This window comes from Sitophilus oryzae, unplaced genomic scaffold, assembly GCF_002938485.1.
Source record: "Sitophilus oryzae breed Bouriz unplaced genomic scaffold, Soryzae_2.0 scaffold_802_pilon_pilon, whole genome shotgun sequence".
Lineage (NCBI taxonomy): Eukaryota > Metazoa > Arthropoda > Insecta > Coleoptera > Curculionidae > Sitophilus > Sitophilus oryzae.
The window spans coordinates 333,464-354,278 of record NW_022147420.1 but is presented as its reverse complement, the minus strand read 5'-3'; the positions used below and the strand labels follow the sequence as shown (position 1 = coordinate 354,278).

Below are 20,815 nucleotides of genomic sequence, written 5' to 3'. Positions count from 1 at the left end.
ATGACAATGACCTTCATTTCATAGCCATCGCTGACGCCGTTTTTATTCGATCATACGGTATAATACTGCGAATTATATTACATAAGGCTTCAGGCAACTGCTAAAAATTTAGAAATATTTTAAATACAAAAATATGCGCTTTTTAAGTCTGTAGGTATCTAAAATACTAAAAATAATATACAGTGTGTATTGCATTTAAAAAAATTGAGATATAGCATTATAATATTGCAATGTTGGCCGTGCCATAAAAAATCCCTGTATAAAATAATGTAAATTTTTCTCGGATTTCTTCTTTTGTCCTAAATACCTCGCTATATACATACTTAACCAAAAAATCACTTGATTAAAATCACGATTTAAATCATGATTTAAATCATGCCAACCCTGCAATATATGAAACTTTAAAATACATGAAAATTTTAAGTTTAAGGTGTCCGTTTTTCGTGCTGGTAAGTGTCTAAAGAAAGCTAAAATGTTGTCAGGAAGTCACGATAACAAAGACTATTTATTTTAACATTAGTACTCTATAAGAACTTAAAGAAGCTACAGAAATAGCAAAAGCAAGAGAACTGAGAGAAAAATAAACAAATGGAAGAGGGAAGTAAACGTAGATACTGAAAATTTTAAAGTCAGTAATATCATAATATCAACAGTACATGGCTGTAAATAAAACTGTGCTGCTTTCCTTGTTTAATTGTGATTGTACACTATTGTTTATTTTAACAAGCTATCGTGACAACCATGTGACAACTCACACCGTGATTTCTAATATCAGTGATTATTATTAATTTCCCGCACAAATAAAAAATGTTTATTATTTTTATTTTAGAATCTTATAGGACCTGAGAAGGAATAGTAATATTCCCCATAACGACGAACACCCGTTTTATAAATTCAGAAAGTTGTGAATTACTAAAAGTAATTTTAAAATATACTTACTCATTCCTGGCCCACCTCCAAATGCATTTCTCACATCTCCGCCCACTCCAATCAATGACGCGTCATTATTAACATTATGCCTATTTATCTCCCTATCGTTCCTCTCCTGCTGCTGCTGCTGCTGCATCATAACTACAGCATCGTTCCTACCAACCATGCCACCCAAAGGCTGCACCAAACCCAAAGGCATATCACGCCGATCTCTGCAAAATTCAAAACTGCTTAATATTGGCACAAAATACCTAAGGTCCGTATTTATCGTCGCGTCTCGAAACTGGGTCTCAGAAAGGACCGACAAAAATAACAGCCATACTAGGCGCGTGTATACGGGCGACGAAACGTAAGCCTGTTAGTAATCCTGCTTTTGTCGGTCCTTTCTGAGACCCGGTTTCGAGGGGCGACTATAAATACGGGTCTAAAGGTGCGCTCAGACTTGTGACAAGACCGCGTACTGTACTTATATCGAAAATAGTGGATTTTTCAACAACAAATATTTTCCAACACCATATTTCCAAAACAAAATTAGCCAGCAATAAATTTTACACTTTATCCTGCTTGAATTCGATTTATCCCAGATTTTGTTGCAAAATTAGTAACGTGCATCGCCGTCGCGTCGTTTAGACACAAAATTGTTGCTACACAACACAACTTTGCTACTAGGGATGAGCGATACCGTGATTATTAGATCAAACTGTTACTGATACTGTTATTTTTTAATATCAATGTCCAATTTCTTCCCCTAGGAGATGCAAGACCTTGTCGTTGGTGGGGAAGCTCCTTGTCAGGTGCTGGAGGAATCTCCTCTAGCATTTTAGCTCGGTCTAAGAAGCATCTCACTGTCTTGTCTCTGGCTGTAGTGTCGTGGCCAGGGAATTGCAGCAAGACATATAATAGAAGACTATCCTTTACTGGTCTGAACCTTGGGGCACTAGGGGGCACCCCATTGTATTTATCCCTTACTTCTACATGCGGGGCTCTGTAGAAGTGGACCGATTATCCCTAGCGACTCGTGGGAACACTATGAGATCTAGTATTAAAAACATCACCGGTAAAGCTGTGGGGAAGCCCCCTAGCGACACTGGGAACATTGCCAATGAAAGTTCAAAGGGACCAAATCCAAAGGAAACTACAAGAGGGGCGGCTGACACTTGACTGCACAAGTGGCACACAAGCTACCACCTTCTCCAGCAAGGGTTGGGAGCCTACCTCAAGACCCAATAAGCGACACAAGCTACCGTTTCGTCTACCCGGCTTGGGTCAACAAGGCGGGCTAGACGATCCTCTGAGAGTAGGTCTTAGCGGAGCAGAAGCACGGAGATATCTTCGACTGCAGGACTTGCTCCAGAGGAGGTTGAATAAAGTCCCTTTTTTAATCCCCCCCCGTCTATATTAAAAAAAAAACGCTACATCGCATAGTTTTCGAGAAAAACGTTTTTGAAGAAGTTTTTTTTTAAATTTTAACAAAATATAAAGGGAGCAGGGAGTTACTAACTATGTATTACTTGAATCAAAATACTTATCTTGATGCATACAAATTACCCCCATACGGTTGTCTGTTAGAGGGCATCAATCAAAAATAAACCTGAACGTTAATTAATTCAAAATTTATTAGCGTTTTTGTAGCTTATTGTCCAATTAGTAAATAAAATTCCATATTTTCGTCAACTAAATTATTAGCGCATAATAGATTTTATGCGACTACATAGCTTGACGTGACAAGAAACATTTTTTGGAAGTCAGCTTTGGAAAAAAAAATTCTCAAAAAGTATGCGAAATGGCGTTTTTGCAAGAGACAAAAATGTAGTAAATACCATAAGGACCATTCTCCGGGAAAAAAATCGGTCGTTGGTAGAGTTGGAAAATAGTTATATTACCAAAATTTACGTAGGAGTGTACTTTTCACCTTTTTCGTACTTTTTCTTGATTTTTATAAAAGTCAAATGTTAAAGCATTTAGCAAAACATAGGCACCCCAAATCTCATTCAAATCGGAGTGGCGGTTCTTAAAATATGTTCAAAAATGTGTTTATTGTTTTAAAGTTCAATGATCTCTAACGGACAAACGAAGCATATTTGTATAGAGGTAAATTGTATAATCAATAAACTTATTTTGATTCCAAAAATTCCTTAAAATATGTTCAAAAATGTGTTTATTGTTTTAAAGTTCAATGATCTCTAACGGACAAACGAAGCATATTTGTATAGAGGTAAATTGTATAATCAATAAACTTATTAAATTAAATCAATAAACTTATTTTGATTCCAAAAATACGTAGAACTATGTCTACGGAATCATGGGACACCCTGTATAACGTTTTTTCACAATTCCATCCTTGATATTAACAACCAACTAATCTAAATTTGACAAGCGCGACAATTAACATACGACAATTAAACTCACTTAAAGTTTAGCCCACAAAAAAATATCTCATCTTGCTTCTGTATAGTGAGGTAATTTTTAATTTATGGTATAAAAATATTGACAACCAGTATTAATACCTTTCTCTGTCCAATTTTTCCCTCTCAACGCTCATGGGTGGCATGGAATTGGTCATGGAAGAACTGGAAGACGGTGGCATGCCCATTGGAGTCTGCGGTGCGCTCCTGGGATTTGTTTGAGTAGATGGGGCGACTCCTGGAGGCAACGGAGGAGATTTCGTGCTTCGAGGAGAGGAATTGGGGGTACTTCTTGGGGAAGACTGATGATTCTAAATGTACATATTACAAATAGACTATTAAATCATAAATTAAAGTTAAACAATATTATTATATTATACAGTGTATGACCAAAATTTCAAAACAAATCAGAAAAGCAATATATTAAGCAATGAAAAAAAAGACTAAGAAAGGATAAATAAAAAAACCGTTATTGCAGCCATTGATTAATTCCTAACACAAAAACAATATCTTAATATTAATGTAAAAACTAACAAATTATAGAATTTAAAAAAATATGTAATAAGCTAAAATGATTAGTTGCTATTGATTAATTCAAAGTAATTGCAACTATCAAATGTTTCGATAGTTCCCATAACTAGTTTTAAATATTTTTTGATTTTTTTTTCTTTTTAAGTTGGTAATTTAAGGGATGCTATTTTTTTAATTCATATCCAAGAATGACTCATATAAATTTCAGTCATATGGTAAACGTGTTTAAGGTTTTAAATTAGTTTTTCTTTCTCATACAACGTCACCACGACCTTGTGTGACTATTCTAGTGTGACTATATTGTTATTCTAGCGACTATACTGGGTGCTACAAATTCGAGGTACGAGCATTGATATCTCGGAAACCGTAAGAGATACGAAGATGGTTAAATTGGGGCAAAGTTGCGCTTTAGGATGTTTTGGTACCAACCAAGATACCATCAAAAGGTTTTAAAAATTTCAAGGATTGCTGAGTTTTTTGGAAAAAACGGATTTTTTTGAAAATCAATTTTATTTTTTCCTGGCGTTACTTTTTAGAATATAACAGAACTAATTACACATTCTGTGTAATTAGTTTTTTGATTTTCTAAAAAAAAAGAAATTCTGTGGCTACTTTATTAGGGCTATCTGATAGTATTTTTAGATTTTCAAATTAGCTGATAATTTGTGAGATACAGAGGGCAACTTAATTTTTTTAAATACGGACCTGGATTTTTTATTTCAGATTTTGAAAGAATTCGATATCCTGAGTACAATCATATGCCACAATTAATATATTTTTTTGTATCGGACATTTGAACACAATTTAATTAAACTAATTTCAAGTCCGGCTCTTTTTTTTAAATATTTAATCTATTCATTGTTACAATATTGGTAAGCTTTCAAACTTAACAATGACGTGGAGTAAAACATCGAATACGGATAATCAAATGCAATTAAATAATAAAAAATAATATAAAATTATTGCGCATTACTTGACGTCATTTTTAAAAGTGACAAGACATTTCAACATTACAATATAGAGTACAGAATGCATTCGGAAGTATAAGAAGAAGATATGTTCGAAGAGCTATAAATAAGATTGAACGAAAAATACATTAATTTGTGTATTATAGGGACGGTGGTAACACTTTCGAACATGTAGAGCATTACTAGTTTTAGGAACTAGTTTGTAGAAGTTGATTTATTTATAATAACTACAATTAATATTATGCATATTATTTATTAGATCATACACCGAGATTTCAAAATCACAATAAAAAAAGTTATAAATAATATTTTTAAATTGCTGACCTGGGTATTATTTGTTTGAATCTTTCAATTGACTCGATTCAATGTTAATTAGCGCTGATTCATATTGTTGCGATGAATATAATCAGATTAAATAATTTAAAACACCAGAGTGGGACTTGAAATTATTTAAATAATAATTAAATAGTTTTGTTATTGTTAAGGTACCTAAAACAAAAAAAGTATCAAGTGTGGCATATCATTGTACTCAGATAGACTTCTTTCAAAACTTCAAATAAAAAATGCAGGTCCGTATTTAAAAAAATTAAGTTGGCCTCTGTATCTCATAAATTATCAGCTGATTTAAAAATCCAAAAACACTATCAGATAGCCCTAATAAAGTAGCCATGAGAATGTGTAATTAGTTTTTCGATTTTCTAAAAAGTAACGCCAGGAAAAAATAAAATTGATTTTCAAAAAAGTCCGTTTTTTCCAAAAAACTCAGCAATCCTTGAAATTTTTAAAACTTTTTTGATGGCATCTTGGTGAACATCTCAAAGCGCAGCTTTGTCCCAATTTAACCATCTTCTTATCTCTTACGGTTTCCGAGATACCAATGCTCGTACCTCGAATTTGTAGCACCCTGTATACACTGATTATCCAGTCGACACGGAGTTACACGACTTAGTTTCAATTGCTTTGGTTTTTTTGGTAATGCTCGTACCTCGAATTTGTAGCACCCTGTATACACTGATTATCCAGTCGACACGGAGTTACACGACTTAGTTTCAATTGCTTTGGTTTTTTTGGTATTAGCCTTGTTTACATGTATATTAACTAGTTATTCAGCGTGAGGTAGTTCTGGGAGATCACTGATAGATGGCTACGAGAATTGCATCGCGGGTCTTTCAAAAATTTGAAATTCTATTAAGTGGGACAATCGCAAGAACGGCAACTTATTAGATTAATAATTCTTATTAGTTTACCGTTTTTTTCCACTTAATTAGAAATTTAAATTTTTGAAAGACTCGCGATGCAAGTCCCGTAGCGATCCATCAGTGAGAACTCCCAGAACAAACTCATGCTAAATAATTAGTTATACATAAACCAGAGCATTTTTTTATCTATTAGCGTTGATTAAAGAAATAAGAAGATGCGCAATCTTATGGGTGATTTCGTGGCACAAAACCTGTCGGAAATGTAGCTGGCGTTACCGTCAACCTGTCCAAGATTTAGTTTAGCTTTGCGCCGCTGCGCGCTGATAGTCGTTTACAGCGCAGCAAATAAAGAATACTGTACCGTAGTTCTGCTTTCAATCGACAGAGTGAGTGGTCTTCGATAGGCATTCGCTAGCCAAATTAGAGAAAATAAGTGTTTTATGTGTTGGCCGCAGAAGGATTGGTGTCTCCATCATACAGCACTTGAGATGTAAGGGAAAATCAAATCAGCCTTTTTACGAATTAGCCCACTAGGTTGCGCACATGGCCGGTTATCTCTTATGTATATGACAGTTCACTGAAAATATTTTCAACTACGATCGCCAGGGCTGCGCTGTTGTCGCTGACGTAGCGGCAAGGCGGCCAATCGTTTAAATTTGAACGGTCGAGTCAGTTCAGTTGTGCGTCAACCTTCATGGTATGTGTTTGTTTGTCACTGAAAGGTTCGCCGTGTTTTCGAAAATGTTTGTGTAGGTACTTTTGTTATTGTTTAAACTGATTTATTATGGTGTTCTTGTTGTATTCGGGGCTGTAGCAGTTTAACTACAGCAGATCCTATTAAAAAATATGCCAGAAAAAAATTCATGACATATCAAAAATTTTTAAAAAAATTTGACAGATGAAGGATCAAAATTATTAATTTGTTTTTTTTTGCAAGAGTTTTTTTCTGTTTATACTCTTTGTAGCCCGACAATTTTGTTTGATTATTCGTTTGTCTCACGATCTAATTTAGATTTGTAACATTTAGGTTTGTATTTACATAATTTTTTAACCTAACCTAACCAAATCATTAATTTAATGTTTTTATGTACTGTTACTTTTATAATATAGATTTTAAGAGTATTTATGATTCTATTTATAGGCATTTATATGAATATTTTTTTTTTAATTACTAAGCTTATTTTTGTATAATGTTGATATTTAATATGACAATAATTTTTTTTCAATTAGTATGTGTTATTAACTTCCATATTTAAACAGTTTAGTTCAATTGTTAAAGGATATTTCGGGTATATTTTTAAATATAGTCAAAATTTCTTTAACAATTGATCTTAACTAAAATAATAAATAATTAAAATTTAAAATTCCCTATTCCCTTTCCCCTCTCTTCCCCTATAGTTTCACTACAATAACCAGAAGCGCTGTTCATTGCACCGGGCGTGTAATGGGAGTTGCCGGTCTATTAGTATATCTCTTGTCTATGGTTGCGCATCTTCCCAATTCTTTCAATCAACGATATTAGTATATTTTTTTAATACAAAAAAATATCAAAAAGGTTATCTTGTAACGCCACTTCCGTGTTTATTTTATCAATACGAAAACAGTGTGATAATTTAATTAAATACAAAAAAAATTAAAAAAATCGTTATTATGACCAATAAATCTTTACCTTTAACATTTTCATGAGTCCTTCAAGCTGAATCATAAGCTGGCGACGAGAATCCTGCAACGTTATCAAATGCGTTTCCAGCTCATCTTTACGCATGCGCAGTGCTCGCAACTCGCTCATCAATACCGGGTTGTCAGCACTGTGGCCGCTCGATTCTAGTTCCTGTTGTCTTCTAAACAATGTCTTTGTTAAATTAAAATAACCAGTCAATTAAAAACATTACCTTAACCTGGCTATTTCTCTCATAATTTCTCTGTTTTTCGATTCGAGTTGATTGATAAGTTCCCTCTGAGCTCTGGTCGAGTCCATGCCTAGGCAAGCTTCAGATGGAACTCTTCCCTAAAAGACAAATCACAAACTTATCGAGTCTATTTAGATATATTAAAATTTAAAAGGATATAAAACAATATAAAAATAGTGTGAATTAGCCATCTTTCACAAGCTAAGAAAAATAAGCAGTATAACTGAAGGAGCAACTAGCTTCTACGTCCCTCTAGTCAACTCCCATACCCAACAATGTTGCCTTATTTTATTAACGGTTTACATATACAAGACATATACCATAAGATCTTAGAAATGAACATCGATCACATTCACCATATAACTTATTTAGTCAATAAATAAGTGAAATGAATACCAGTATTTCTAATAGCAATTGAAAATAAATTTTGAATTGGATAGAGGAAATAGCACCTTTAAAAACTAAAGTATATGCATTTACCTGCGAATTTTGTAATTTTTAGTGCATAGTGAAGAGTTTAGCATGGTATTTAAAATCACAATGCACAAGTGGCACAAGGTAATTGACCAAATTATCAAAGAAGTGCGGCAGAGTCAAGTGTAAGCGCTGTCATCCAGGATATTAGTAATGATGGTGTATAGACTTTGACTGTGTCTTTCCTTGTCTTCTTTAAGAATGGAATATTTGATCTTAATATCCTTGATTGAGGGATAATCATATAACTTTTTAGGTGATGCATGGTTTAAATAATACCAATATCCCTGTATAAAGTATTAGAAAAAAATGTCTTGTGTGTGAGTTTGTCAGTAGGTTTAAAGATGACTTACATGAACAGTTTAAACGGGATCATAATATTAATGTTAAAACAAATTACATGAACTTTTCGTCAGCAGAACAAACTAAATTCATGGCTCTCTCAAAATAAACAAAATATAATATTTGAATTCAAAAATATTAGATAAAAATCTTTCTAGATGGTTTGACTAACGTTCACTCTGAATAAAATGCAGTAAAAATTAAGATCTAGTAGCTTATCAAAAGATTTTTTATATTAAAGTATCATATTATATTTTCATAAATAAAAATATTTGAATTTAAATTGTAAACAAATTTTAAATCTCTAGTAAATATTAGATTATAACAGAATAAACAACGTACAGTAAAAAGCACAAAACTTGGTATTCATTTCACTTATTCTTACTTTATCTAGTATTCTGATTACTATTAAGAATGTTACTAACCAAATAACAATGAAAATTTTAAAATAAATTGTAAAAATAAATGTCTCTGGTTTAACTGACAATTGAAAATCATGAAATTAAGGAGCATTATCTATCATTATTTATTTCTTATTTCTCTAAGTTGACGATTAAGCATATTAAAATATGAAGAACTTTAAGCAAAACATGTGTAATGATTTATGCCAAAATAAAAAATAGCAATTTTATACTTACCCCTATGATATCTGGTGATAAAGAATTTTTTCTATAGGTAGCGTCTCGAGGCTAGAACAACATCAGCACAAAAAGCACATATATAAGGAAAAATGAGGACATGTAATAATATAAAAAATAATATTAAAAATCATGCAAACGTCTCCTAAAATAATAACTTACCATTCCACCCCTGGCTTCCTGAGCTAATTTTGCGGCATACCTAGCTATTAGTCGATGTTCATCATCTCTGGCACTGTCCAGACTACAAATATACTTTTTAATTAATATATTACATATATTTAGATATTTGCTACCTTCTAGCTGTGGATCTGCTATCTAAGCTACCCATTCCATCAAATCCACCGGTATACTGACCATCTGGAAATCCATTATGAGATGGAATTGGAGAGGGAGGACTAAAAATTGCATTAAAGTAAATATCTAACCTAACAACAATTTTTCTAACATTTGAGGTAATACAATACCATGCTAAGACAAGAGGTCATAACTCATAAAAATGAATTCAGTGATATTAATCAATAATTTGAATCTTTAATTTTTATTTATATGGGGTGGTCCGAACTGTATTCCAGAAACTTCGGCAGCATATTCTGCAGATACAAATAAGTAAAAAAGTTCATATAAATGTATGTCCTAAAAAAATAAATATAAAATGTATAATGGAAAAATGCTTAGTTTTGGAGATACAGGGTGTAGAAGTTTCATTTTTATTTCGACTTTTTCCAAATAATTTTTGAAAATGTCAACATTTGGATGAAAATTGGTGTCTGGGAGCTTTTTGACATGAGAAATTTAATTTTTATAACAATCGCTGTCCTCCATTCGCGAACTTCGAGTTCTGGGATTTACGTCCTGGGGCTACTCGAGAACGGTTCTGAAAGGAGCTGTGCGCGATAGCCTGGTGCCTCCATATGGCGCGGAACAGTTCTGGAACTTTATGACTCAATTGAATGGAGTGAGAGTATCGCGTTCTTGAACAGTTCAGAGCTGCTCAACTGCGTGAAAGGAGGACAGCAAATATGATTCCTATCTGTAGGGGGCGCCACCTACATGTGTTTTAACTGTTTTGAAGGGTAATAACATTTCGTCCATACCTATATAAAACTACTGAGTGAAAAAATATACATTTACGTTATTTTTTATGTAAAAAATGTAGTCTCTCTTAGTAAAAATCTGTACTAGCAATCGTTCTCAAGATATTTAGAATGGAAATAGTCGATATATTATGTCATTATTGACAAAAAATGAGCATGTTAAATGGATAGGTATTTGACTGAAATGATAAATTTGGAAAACGTTTATTTCTTTAAATTAATAATCCACACAGAACCGACGAAAACGTAACATTAATAATAAATTTTTCTTTGAAAAAATCATGTTTCTGTTGAACTTTTGGCACAAAAACATTTCAAATTTATGATTAAAGTCTAGTAACTATTTAGTCAACATGTTTAATTTATGTCAATGATGACAGGTACTGATAATTTCGATTCCAAATATCTCGAAAACCATTACTCATTACGATTTTTACCAAGATACTTTTTGTAAGTAAAAAACGTCATAAACGTTATTAAGAAAAAAAGTTATTACTCTTCAAACCAGTTAAAATATATGTAGGTGTGGCGCCCTCTACGAGGAGTCATATTGACATCAAAATAAAATCTCATGTCAAAAAATTCCTAGACACCAATTTTCATCCAAATATTGACGTTACTTCAGAAATTATTTGGAAAAAATCAAAATAAAAATGTAACTTCTACACTCTTTATCTCCAAAAGTCATTTTAAGACATACATTTATATGAACTTTTTTACTTATTTTCATCTCCAGAATATGCTGGCAAGTTTCTGGAATACAGTTCGGACCACCCTGTATATTATTTCTGATACTTCTACTTGACATACAACTACTAGAATTGATATAATAATAGGAGTACATACACTATATGGGACAAATTTAAAGTTTTCTCTGGCTGCTCTGGAAATCTTGGAAGATTATTACGCTGCTTATCTGGAACACATCTAAATGATTTCCTTAAAGACTGTCCAATAGTTTTAGTTGGTGACTGAAAAGTAAATTAAAAATGAAGCTCTAACATATCTAACATTATATTAACTTACAAAAGTAGCATATTCTTTCACTTGGTGGTCTAGATTGTGGGGTGGGGAAACTCTGCCTCTCCAAAAACAATCCTGGCACAGAGTATAATGGGGGCATTTTTGACAACGGTATCTGAAACCAGAAAAATTCTCCCTTTGACAGGCATCACATTGTACTGGATGAATAACTAGAAACAAATATGAATTAATACAACTTCTCAAATGATGTGTTTTGTGTTGTACCATTTTCAACACTGGCAATTCTATGGACAAGGGGAAGCCACACCAAACATGGAGGGCCAGGATCTGACATCATAGTATCAAGAAAATCATTAACAGTAACTTTAATATTCTACAACATAAAGAAGTCTTCTATTCAGTTCCAAATATAAAATTATTTGACTTACAGGATTAAATATGGAAGCAGCTAGAGTATCGGTGTAACTGAAAGTAGGAGATTCATAAACCGCAGCAGGAAGAGCCAAAACTTCTTGTAAATATTCATTAAATCTCCACTGAATTAATAAACCATTGGTATCAGATATTTGAGAAAATACATCTAAAAAATACTGCCATTAGAAACTTTCTAAAAGAGAAACTCTGTAAAAACTTACATCTTAATTTATCCATTAATTTCCCAGCACATAATGTGGCTAAAGCAATTTTAATAGAAAATACTCTTATTTTTCCTACGTTATCACTAAAATTTAACATCACTTTTAAAACTGCTATAATTGATATCACAGAAAAATACTTACACAGTAGCGTAAGCAGCTAAAAGCCAATTAAGTAAGAGACTGGAACATACGTCAACATGAGCTTGCTGTGTTGGCGGTGCCCTTTTATTTAAACTATGATATAGAGAGCAAAGAAGTGTCTCTAGTCTTGCCACACTCAGTTCAGAAGAAGGTTCCAAGGCATGTAACCCTTGTTCTCTAAATGCTTCAATTACATTCCATATATCAACAGCATGCACTAAAAAAATGTTGGTAGGAATACTTACTGTAGATGATAAAATTAATTAAATATTGGTCAATAGTTCAAACAATTGACCTTTAATAAAAATTGTAACAGAAAATACTATAGGTCAATTTACTTACAGCTAACTTTTTTCTGGATAAATCTAAGTTTAGTGGCTGTCCTATATGAGGCAAACCTAATCAGGTCAAAATTGTGGGCACTCATTTCATGAATGAGTGCTAGTCTATGATCCGAAGACCCAGGAATGCCTTCTTGACCCTGCATCTCTGCAACATCAAAATACTTAGTTAAATAAAGCAAACTTACTATAATTACAATAATCATAACATTTAAAATAATCAATTTCCCAAGGTTCAATAAGAATTTCAAACATTTTCCATATCAAATTTAATCATACCTCATTTATCTAGCCAGTAATTACATTCTAATAAATTAAAGAAGATTTAACTTACCAAAGGCTATGTTATTTGAGTAAAATTAGGTCAGAACGATCACTAAACATTAAACTTCGTCTAATTTACTTTTAAATGGGAAGAAAATTACCCTTCGCCATTTTCTTTATACTGAAATTGTCAAAGAAATGTCAGGAATTCAGGATAATTTTCTTTCCCAAAACATTTCATCTGAAAAATGGATATAACAGGTTTAGGCAACCCTATATACCAAAAGGAATCGATCGTGTATCGTGTGCTCCAGTGCTACACTATTCGACAAAAGTGCTGGGGACAAATCAATTTTATTTATGGATGGAAGGAACATATTTATTAGAAAAAATACATATAATCTTTGTATGTTAATAATTTTTAAATGCATTCAAAATAAAATTTTACGTTCTCCTATATGCTTTATTATCCCTTTTCATTTCCCGCGTTTCTTGCTAAAAGGTAAGCTGCATACATTTGTTGGTAATTTTGGGCATAGTTGTTACAAAATTCACAATATCCTGGAGTACCTTGAGGACCAGGTAATCCTGGAGGACCTGCATAACCTGTAAATGAAACCATATAATATAATATATGAAATTGCGAAGAACTGTCTTAAGTTAATTTCGATGATAATAACAAAAAAATCAAATAACTGACCTGGATGCCCTGGTTCTCCTCTTTCTCCTGCTCGTCCTGGTAATCCTTCTCCTGGACTTCCGGGTGCACCTATTAAATTACAGTATAATATATAAGAATATTAACCCTAAACAAAGTTTTTAAATATTCTACCTTCTGGACCTCGTGGCCCTGTTGGTCCAGGTATTCCAATTCCTTCTGGACCTCTATCTCCTCTCTCACCTTTTTCACCTCGGGCACCTACAGAACCTGGTGGTCCTGCGGCACCTGGTAATCCTGGGAAACCTCTGTCTCCAGGTGATCCATTAAATCCAGGTTTACCTATATTATAGAAGAGGTATAAATCTTTTCAATCAATAGTATTTAAATAATAACCTGGAGGTCCTTGTGGTCCCGGATATCCAGGTTTTCCTTGAGTAGAAGGTCCCGGTGGCCCAGGGCGACCCGGTGGGCCTATAAGGCTAGCAGATAATTCAGTAAGTTGTTCTGAAAAATGCCACAAAAAAATAAAATTATATTTGCAGACCTTTATAATATAATTTATTTACCCCTTATAACAGCAGCACATATATTTTTAATGTGCTCTTCAGATACCGTGGTGCCCTGTAAAGTAAAAAAAAACTTTGTAATATTACCATTTGTATTTAGAATTAATTTAAGAATAATTAAAATTATAGCTGCATGTTCATCTTTATTATTATGTGTAGCAGTGTATGCCACATTTTAAATTTCCCTCCATATGGATGACAGCCAGCGCTTATCTTTTTTTTTTAAATACGCATGTCTAATGTCAAAACTATGTCAAAACAGATGGTCGTTGGCTGTTGAAATTTCAGTTTTCTCTCTCTGTTTATTATGTACAAACGCTATATATGTTAAAAGGATATGAAAAGGATACCTATATCATTCGAATAAAGTAACGGCCATCTCATTTTTTAACGTTTTTAACATTTTGTTTATAGCGTTTTTGCCATTATTTGACGTGAAAAAAATTAACTTTTACAAGATTTTTTGAGGTGAGTTCAAAGGATTTTTATCATCAATTTATGTATAATTTGTTCATTGGTTTTTAGATTATATTTGTTATTTTAATGCCAAAGCCCTGGTTTTTAAGATTAATAATCATTTTACCGATTATAAACGATAATTTTACCGTGTATATTATAGTAGAATTTATTTTCAGAGATAAGTATGAATTCTCGGCTGCCTCAAACAGTATCCCTTATAGATTCCAATCAGGAAAATGCAAGAATCAAAGCAAAAGCAGCCCATGTAAACATAACACAACCTACAAGAAGGGGAGCACTCGGGGATGTTGGAAACACATTAACAGACACAAGAAATGGCAAAAAAACAGAAAAGACCTTTATGGGACCACCAGTTCAACCTCCAGCCAAAAATAATTTTGATTTGACCAAGATTAAAGTTGCAGCAACTAGTAATAAGGTAAGAATTTTAAATTCATTTATATGACATTTGATGATTGTAATATTAAGCATATCAGGATGACCTACTGATTCCTAGGAAACCTGAGGAGCATTTTTTTTAAATACTAGGTCATCCTTAGTAGCCGTTTAATAATGAAAATTATCTCCTGATCAAAGGTTTGTGTTGATTTGAAGATCCAATTTTATATTTAGATAATTTTCATTATTAAACGATGATAAGAGTGGTTAATTTTGAAATAACAGAAGTGTATGTTATGTTATACAGGATACTACATTAAAATCTACTAAGGAAAATGTTGATGCAAATAAAAAGAAAGTTCTCCAAACCAAGCCAGTTAGACAGGAGAGTATAATTCTGAAAAAATCATCAATAGTGCAAGTTCAGACTAAAGCACCCGAAGTTATTAAGACTAAGCAAAGTCAGAATGTTAAAAACGCAACCATTTATGACCCTGATGAGAAAACCAAAGATGATCCGTTAATGGTAACACAATACACCCAAGATATTTTGGCATACTTAAGAAGCCTTGAAGATCAATTTCCAATCAAGGAAAAATTTTTAGAAGATGCTAAAGTAACTTCAAGAATGAGAGCTACCTTGGTTAACTGGCTTGTCGAAATTCATTTAAATTTGAGCTTGGAGTTAGATACACTATATTTGTCTGTGACACTCATTGATAGATATCTGCAGGTAAACATTTGTTTTTCATATTTATTTTTGATTTTTATCATTAAGTTTTTTTTTCAGGTAAATAAAGCTGTGAATCGCAGTATATTTCAACTGGTTGGCAGTACTGCTTTATTTCTGGCTTGCAAAATTGAAGAGCTTCAGTTGCCAGAAGTAAGCGATTTTGTTTATATTGCTGACAATGCTTTCAACAGAAAACAACTGCTTCAGATGGAAGTGGATATGGTTAGAAGATTAGATTTTAGAATGAGTTGGCCTTTACCCATTTACTTTCTAAGGCGTTACAGTAAGATTGCCCAAGTCAAAAGTGATCAGTACAATCTTTCTAAATACATATTGGAATTGGCATTATTGGATTATAGTGTTGCACATGTAAAACCATCAATTCAAGCTGCAGCAGCATGTTGTTTAGCAATGGCTATCACGAACGAAGTTATGGATGCTTCTAAGGTGTGGACGCCAACTTTGGTCCATTATACAACCTACCATTATTCTGATTTTAAAAGTGTGGCATATGAATTTGCTCGAATTATTGTTAAAGCTCAGACCTCCAAGTTTGACACAGTGAAACAGAAGTATTCTAAATCAAAATTCGAGAAGATTAGTCTTAATTTTAGGCTAAATGGACCTCTCATTCGAAAGATGACTTTAGGGCCAGTTTTTAAATAATTTTGACTGATAATGTATAGATATATTTTTTAGTTTTATACATTAGGCTATACATTAATGATATTGTACAGATTCGAATTGGATTATTAAAATATTATTTATATCATAATGTATGATTCTAGCTACACTTTACTGGGTAATGCAAAATAAAATTGACATATTTTTCTCTAGCGTAAATGATGAGAAAAGCTGTTAAACAAATTAACGAGTATGTCTTATTTATTTATTTTAATAAACCCTGTATATATTATGTTCCACTGTAGTTTATTTTCTTATTTTTATATACTAAGGATATTTTAAATAAAACTTGACTAATAGTGCTAATAGACATTAAATGGCATCTGTTTATAAAGCTCTTAGGAATTCTTGTTTTACCTTGCGTAGCATTTTTCTGTCGTCAATACTCATTTTTAGATTTTGTTCAGCAAATTCCTTGTTTGTTTACTAATTTTAATAAAGGAGTTTAAATCTTAATTTAATTTTATTGTTTATAGTACCCAAAAACTACCAAAGCCAACAGGCTGTATCATCGAAAAATAATACAAAAGTTTACCGTGTGAACCTGGCTTTAACTCGGATTGACACTGGTTGACACGGTCAAAGTGTACCCAGTTATTCTTTTATACATATACATACTTACAGGAGCGCCAGCTTTTATAAAACCTCGTGACTGGCCAAACCAAACCTCGTGGTTGCTTATCAGATATGTGTTTTGAAAGATATTTATTTTTGTATCTTTATTGTATTTATTACGCTTTTTAAACACCTACCATACATAACAAAATTAGGAAAATATATGATATTTTCCTAATTCTGTAATGTATAGTTAATTGTATAATTAATAACTAATATTTGTATAATTTGAGTTATGCAGAAATAAAACTGTTTAGTGCAGATACTATCAACTTCTGAAAATATTAATTATTCCCATTACAATCATGTAAAGGCAGAAAGTAAAACAGACAGATATTAGTTACTGGATTTTATATAGAGTACAAAATAAATGAAGCTAAAAATTGCTGAGAAAGCTACTAGTTGAGGGATGTTCGGGATTGGTCAGCTTAAGATTACGACTATTATTTAGATGAATTTATCTATCAAAACTAAAAATTCTCGAAAATAACAACAATATACTAAACATAGAAAACGCGCTTTGAGTTCACATAGCACATTTCATATACAATATGATCGAATAATGGCGTCAGCGATGGCTATGAAATGAAGATCGCTGTCATTTTATATGTAAATTTATATGGCAAATGTCATTGGTACTCATTTCCCAGCCAACTGGACACCGTTTTTTTTCGATCATATACGGTACCAAAACGGTACTTATAGTCAGCTAAATTGACAATGAATCAGAAACATGCGTTGTCGTCTTATGGTACGTATACATTGGTGCGCTGCGCCGCGACCGCGCAGCGCGCACGCCGAGCGTTGTCCGCGCGTTACTTTTATTGTTTTAACCACAGGTTTTAACACACGCGATCCATAGGGGGCAGTCCATAGAAATGGGACAATTCGGTGAACTGGACTGTAATTCAAAAACGATATTGAAATCCTAACTATTTGGTATTGTTTAGAACAGATAATAGGAAGTTTTATTTGGGCCCATATTTGTTAAAACGAAAAGAAAAGATATTGCCCATTTTTTTAGCACTGTTTGCCAAAAATCTCAACTCCGAAGCTGTCACCAGCCACGTATTTACGACAATAATTATATATTATGCTCAAATTTTAAGTTGTACATAATTGTCAATAAGGGTAATAAGAAATAAATACTTTTTCTTTATTTACACTCTCAGAATATTTTAAAACAAGTTACTATACATATAGAAATTTTAGTTATTCTGTAAGCTGTGACCGAGCTTTGTGGTCAACACCGAGGCACTTCAAAAAAACCATTAAAAACATCAAACGGCGCGAACCCCACTTCTTTACACCTATAAAAAAGAAGCAATTCAGTCAGTTGATATAGAGTTGCTGGTGGAAGAGCACGTTTCTTAGTGCCAAAATTTTTTGTGTAATGTTCTGAGGTTAAAAAGGTAGGCGTATGTTTAATGATTATCAACACCGAGTCTCATATTAAAAGCATAATTTTTAAAATTATTTAAAGTTTATTGTCTCTATATATATATATATGTATAACAAGTAAATAATCACCTAGATTTGTATTAGATATATCGTTATAATATAACATTTATAATTCGAAAATGATTGAAATATCAACTCCGAGGCACTCAACTCCGAGTCTCAGATGTGCCTCGGAGTTGACTGGTGTTCTCGGAGTTGATGAAATTGATTTTAAATTAAGCTTTTGCGCCTACTAAATTTTAAAAATAGCTTGTTAGGAAGAAAGAAGATTAGAAAAGACAGGGCAAAAGCGTATAGGACCATTGCAAATGTTATTAAGAAAATCTACCTCTTTCACATTATTTAAAGGAGACTGTTTTTGATGTTAATATAAATGATTATTTGATAGTGAAATTCAGTGGTAAAAAAAGTTTAAGACATTATATTGGTTTTGTTATAGCCATTATAAGCTTCGATACGTTTGAAATAAAATTTTTACGAATGGCTAAAAATAAATATTTTGTCTTCCCCAACGTAGATGATATTGCAATTGTTGAAAAAAGTGATTTTGAAGAAAAATTGGATGCTCCTATTATTGATAAAAGGGGTCATCATATTTTTGAAAAGCTTGTTTTGAATAAGTACAAATATTTATCTAAAGATGTTTTCTAAATTGTAAATTTATTCTAAATAAATTCATCAGTTACTCATTTATAAGTTCCTATATAGTCTGTGAAACAGAGAAAATGTCTGACTATTTAATTTATAGTTTTAGATTAGAGTCTATCTTGCATGGTTGGGTTTCCACTTATACACGTCTTTATTCTCTTTAATGTTGTTCCATAAAGTTTATTAGATGTTTTCAATTTTTACATATTACCAAAATATTACCTAGCAAGTAAGTTAAATAAAAATTATTTCTTTGTTTTTTTTTCGATGTTTTGTTTAGTTTTAAAATGCAATAGAAATAAATATTTTTCTTTAATGTTTTTGTTCTTTCAAACCATGACACAAAATAGAATTATTTTTAATGGCAATATAGGTTACGGGTAAACTTCTCAGAAGGCACGTCAACTCTGAAGTCAACCTCGGTGTTGACTATTACTTTACTGCTCGTTTATTTGATTTCATTTTAGGCATTCTAACTACTAAAATTTCATGATAAAACTCTACTTTAAATAAAATATACATAAAATTTAGTTTACTAGTAATACCACAAGCAGTTGTCAACTCCGTAGATAAGTTGTCAACACCGAGGCAGACCAATTTTTTATGTCAAAATTTTTCAAAAATATTATTAATTGATCGCTGCTGAATAGCACACCAGGTCATTAAGGGTCAGATCTATCATACGAGTGAATTTAAGAATTATTATTTGTTTCTTTTTTTATTTTGCTCTGGCTTGAAATTGTCCCATATCTGTGGATTGTCCCATAGATGAGTAGTGCGACTCTTTAAACACTCCATTAATAAACAATATTCAAAGAAAAACACAAAAAAGGGAATTTATTCAAAGAAAATACACATAGTCACTGATAAAGGCGCGCGAAATGCGCGCGGTGTCTTCACCGGCCGTCCCAATTGAACAACGAACATAGAAAGCGGAGCGTCGAAAAACACTTGTGTCTAGCCCTAGCAGGCAACTATTAGGCCCGATCAATCACGTTAGAGTTTTTGACAAACACTAATGAATTAACACACTTCAAATAACCACGCTAACCAACCTGATTGGTCAAGCTTAAAAGTTGACTGCTAGGACTAGACACTTCTCGAAAAACCGACTGGAGATGGTTCGCCGCTAGCAGTTTGCGCAACTTGAAAACACGTACCAATAGAGGCGAATCGGTGCGTGCGTGCCGCGCGTTCGCGGCGCAGCGCGCCAATAATATACGTACCATTAGATCTTATGTTCTCGTAGTCCTGAAGTCTCCGAGTTCCTGAAGCAGTTTAAAATTCGCTTCCCATTTTGAATAAATAATTACCAATAGAGGCGAATCGGTTCGCGCGCGCCGCGCTTTCGCGGCGCAGCGCGCCAATGTATACGTACCATTAGCTCTTATGTTCACGTAGTCCTGAAGTCTCCGAGTTCCTGAAGCAGTTTAAAATTCGCTTCCCATTTTGAATAATTATAATTATTATATACATATATAAATATATACCTAAACTCGATCTCCACTTTTAGAACCCAATATTGGTCTTGATCAAAATTTTGATCAAGACAATTTAATTTTTTAGAAAAATCGGCAAAAGATCGAGCTTTTTTGTACTAGCGAAAAACACCCTTACTTATATACAGGTTGTCCCAGAAATAAGTGCAAGTATTTTAAGGAGTGGTAGATCTCGATAAAAGAAACATATTTTCTCTTCATTGTTTTTCAAATAAATCCAAAATAACG

General features: G+C 32.7%; 3 protein-coding genes across 10 annotated transcripts in view; 1 reads left to right on the top strand and 2 right to left on the bottom strand.

The window, feature by feature from the left end:
* LOC115888606 (dystrobrevin beta-like) overlaps positions 1 to 13,132 on the bottom strand; it is a 32,133-nt gene extending 19,001 nt beyond the window's left edge. For 2 of the 7 annotated variants that reach the window (XM_030908368.1, XM_030908373.1), the window contains exons 1-15: positions 12,933 to 13,130; positions 12,600 to 12,746; positions 12,258 to 12,474; positions 12,114 to 12,199; positions 11,907 to 12,058; positions 11,743 to 11,851; positions 11,521 to 11,687; positions 11,341 to 11,465; positions 9,694 to 9,795; positions 9,560 to 9,641; positions 9,398 to 9,448; positions 7,926 to 8,041; positions 7,703 to 7,874; positions 3,438 to 3,646; positions 940 to 1,142 (exon numbers count right to left, since the gene is read on the bottom strand). In XM_030908368.1, coding sequence (XP_030764228.1) covers positions 940 to 1,142; positions 3,438 to 3,646; positions 7,703 to 7,874; positions 7,926 to 8,041; positions 9,398 to 9,448; positions 9,560 to 9,641; positions 9,694 to 9,795; positions 11,341 to 11,465; positions 11,521 to 11,687; positions 11,743 to 11,851; positions 11,907 to 12,058; positions 12,114 to 12,199; positions 12,258 to 12,474; positions 12,600 to 12,744 — 1,936 coding nt within the window. In that variant the 5' untranslated portion in view covers positions 12,745 to 12,746; positions 12,933 to 13,130. Of the gene's footprint in view, positions 1 to 939; positions 1,143 to 3,437; positions 3,647 to 7,702; positions 7,875 to 7,925; positions 8,042 to 9,397; positions 9,449 to 9,559; positions 9,642 to 9,693; positions 9,796 to 11,340; positions 11,466 to 11,520; positions 11,688 to 11,742; positions 11,852 to 11,906; positions 12,059 to 12,113; positions 12,200 to 12,257; positions 12,475 to 12,599; positions 12,747 to 12,932 lie in introns of all 7 variants that reach the window. The other 5 variants (XM_030908369.1, XM_030908370.1, XM_030908374.1 and 2 more) reach the window with 5 other exon arrangements.
* A 106-nt stretch (positions 13,133 to 13,238) lies between these two features.
* Positions 13,239 to 20,815, bottom strand: part of LOC115888604 (collagen alpha-2(IX) chain-like) — a 61,565-nt gene continuing 53,988 nt past the window's right edge. Inside the window, exons 19-23 of the mRNA XM_030908364.1 lie at positions 14,090 to 14,144; positions 13,917 to 14,027; positions 13,695 to 13,862; positions 13,563 to 13,631; positions 13,239 to 13,468 (exon numbers count right to left, since the gene is read on the bottom strand). Coding sequence (XP_030764224.1) covers positions 13,329 to 13,468; positions 13,563 to 13,631; positions 13,695 to 13,862; positions 13,917 to 14,027; positions 14,090 to 14,144 — 543 coding nt within the window. The 3' untranslated portion in view covers positions 13,239 to 13,328. The remainder of the gene's footprint in view (positions 13,469 to 13,562; positions 13,632 to 13,694; positions 13,863 to 13,916; positions 14,028 to 14,089; positions 14,145 to 20,815) is intronic.
* Positions 14,330 to 16,593, top strand: LOC115888605 (G2/mitotic-specific cyclin-B2). Of its 2 annotated transcripts, XM_030908365.1 has the most exons (4): positions 14,330 to 14,557; positions 14,725 to 14,987; positions 15,255 to 15,680; positions 15,738 to 16,593. In XM_030908365.1, exons 2-4 carry the CDS (start codon positions 14,733 to 14,735, stop codon positions 16,344 to 16,346), a joined length of 1,290 nt encoding a protein of 429 aa, XP_030764225.1. In that variant the 5' UTR covers positions 14,330 to 14,557; positions 14,725 to 14,732; the 3' UTR covers positions 16,347 to 16,593. The 2 variants fall into 2 exon arrangements, with proteins under 2 accessions (XP_030764225.1, XP_030764227.1); XM_030908367.1 differs by lacking the exon at positions 14,330 to 14,557 and having other exon boundaries at positions 14,579 to 14,987.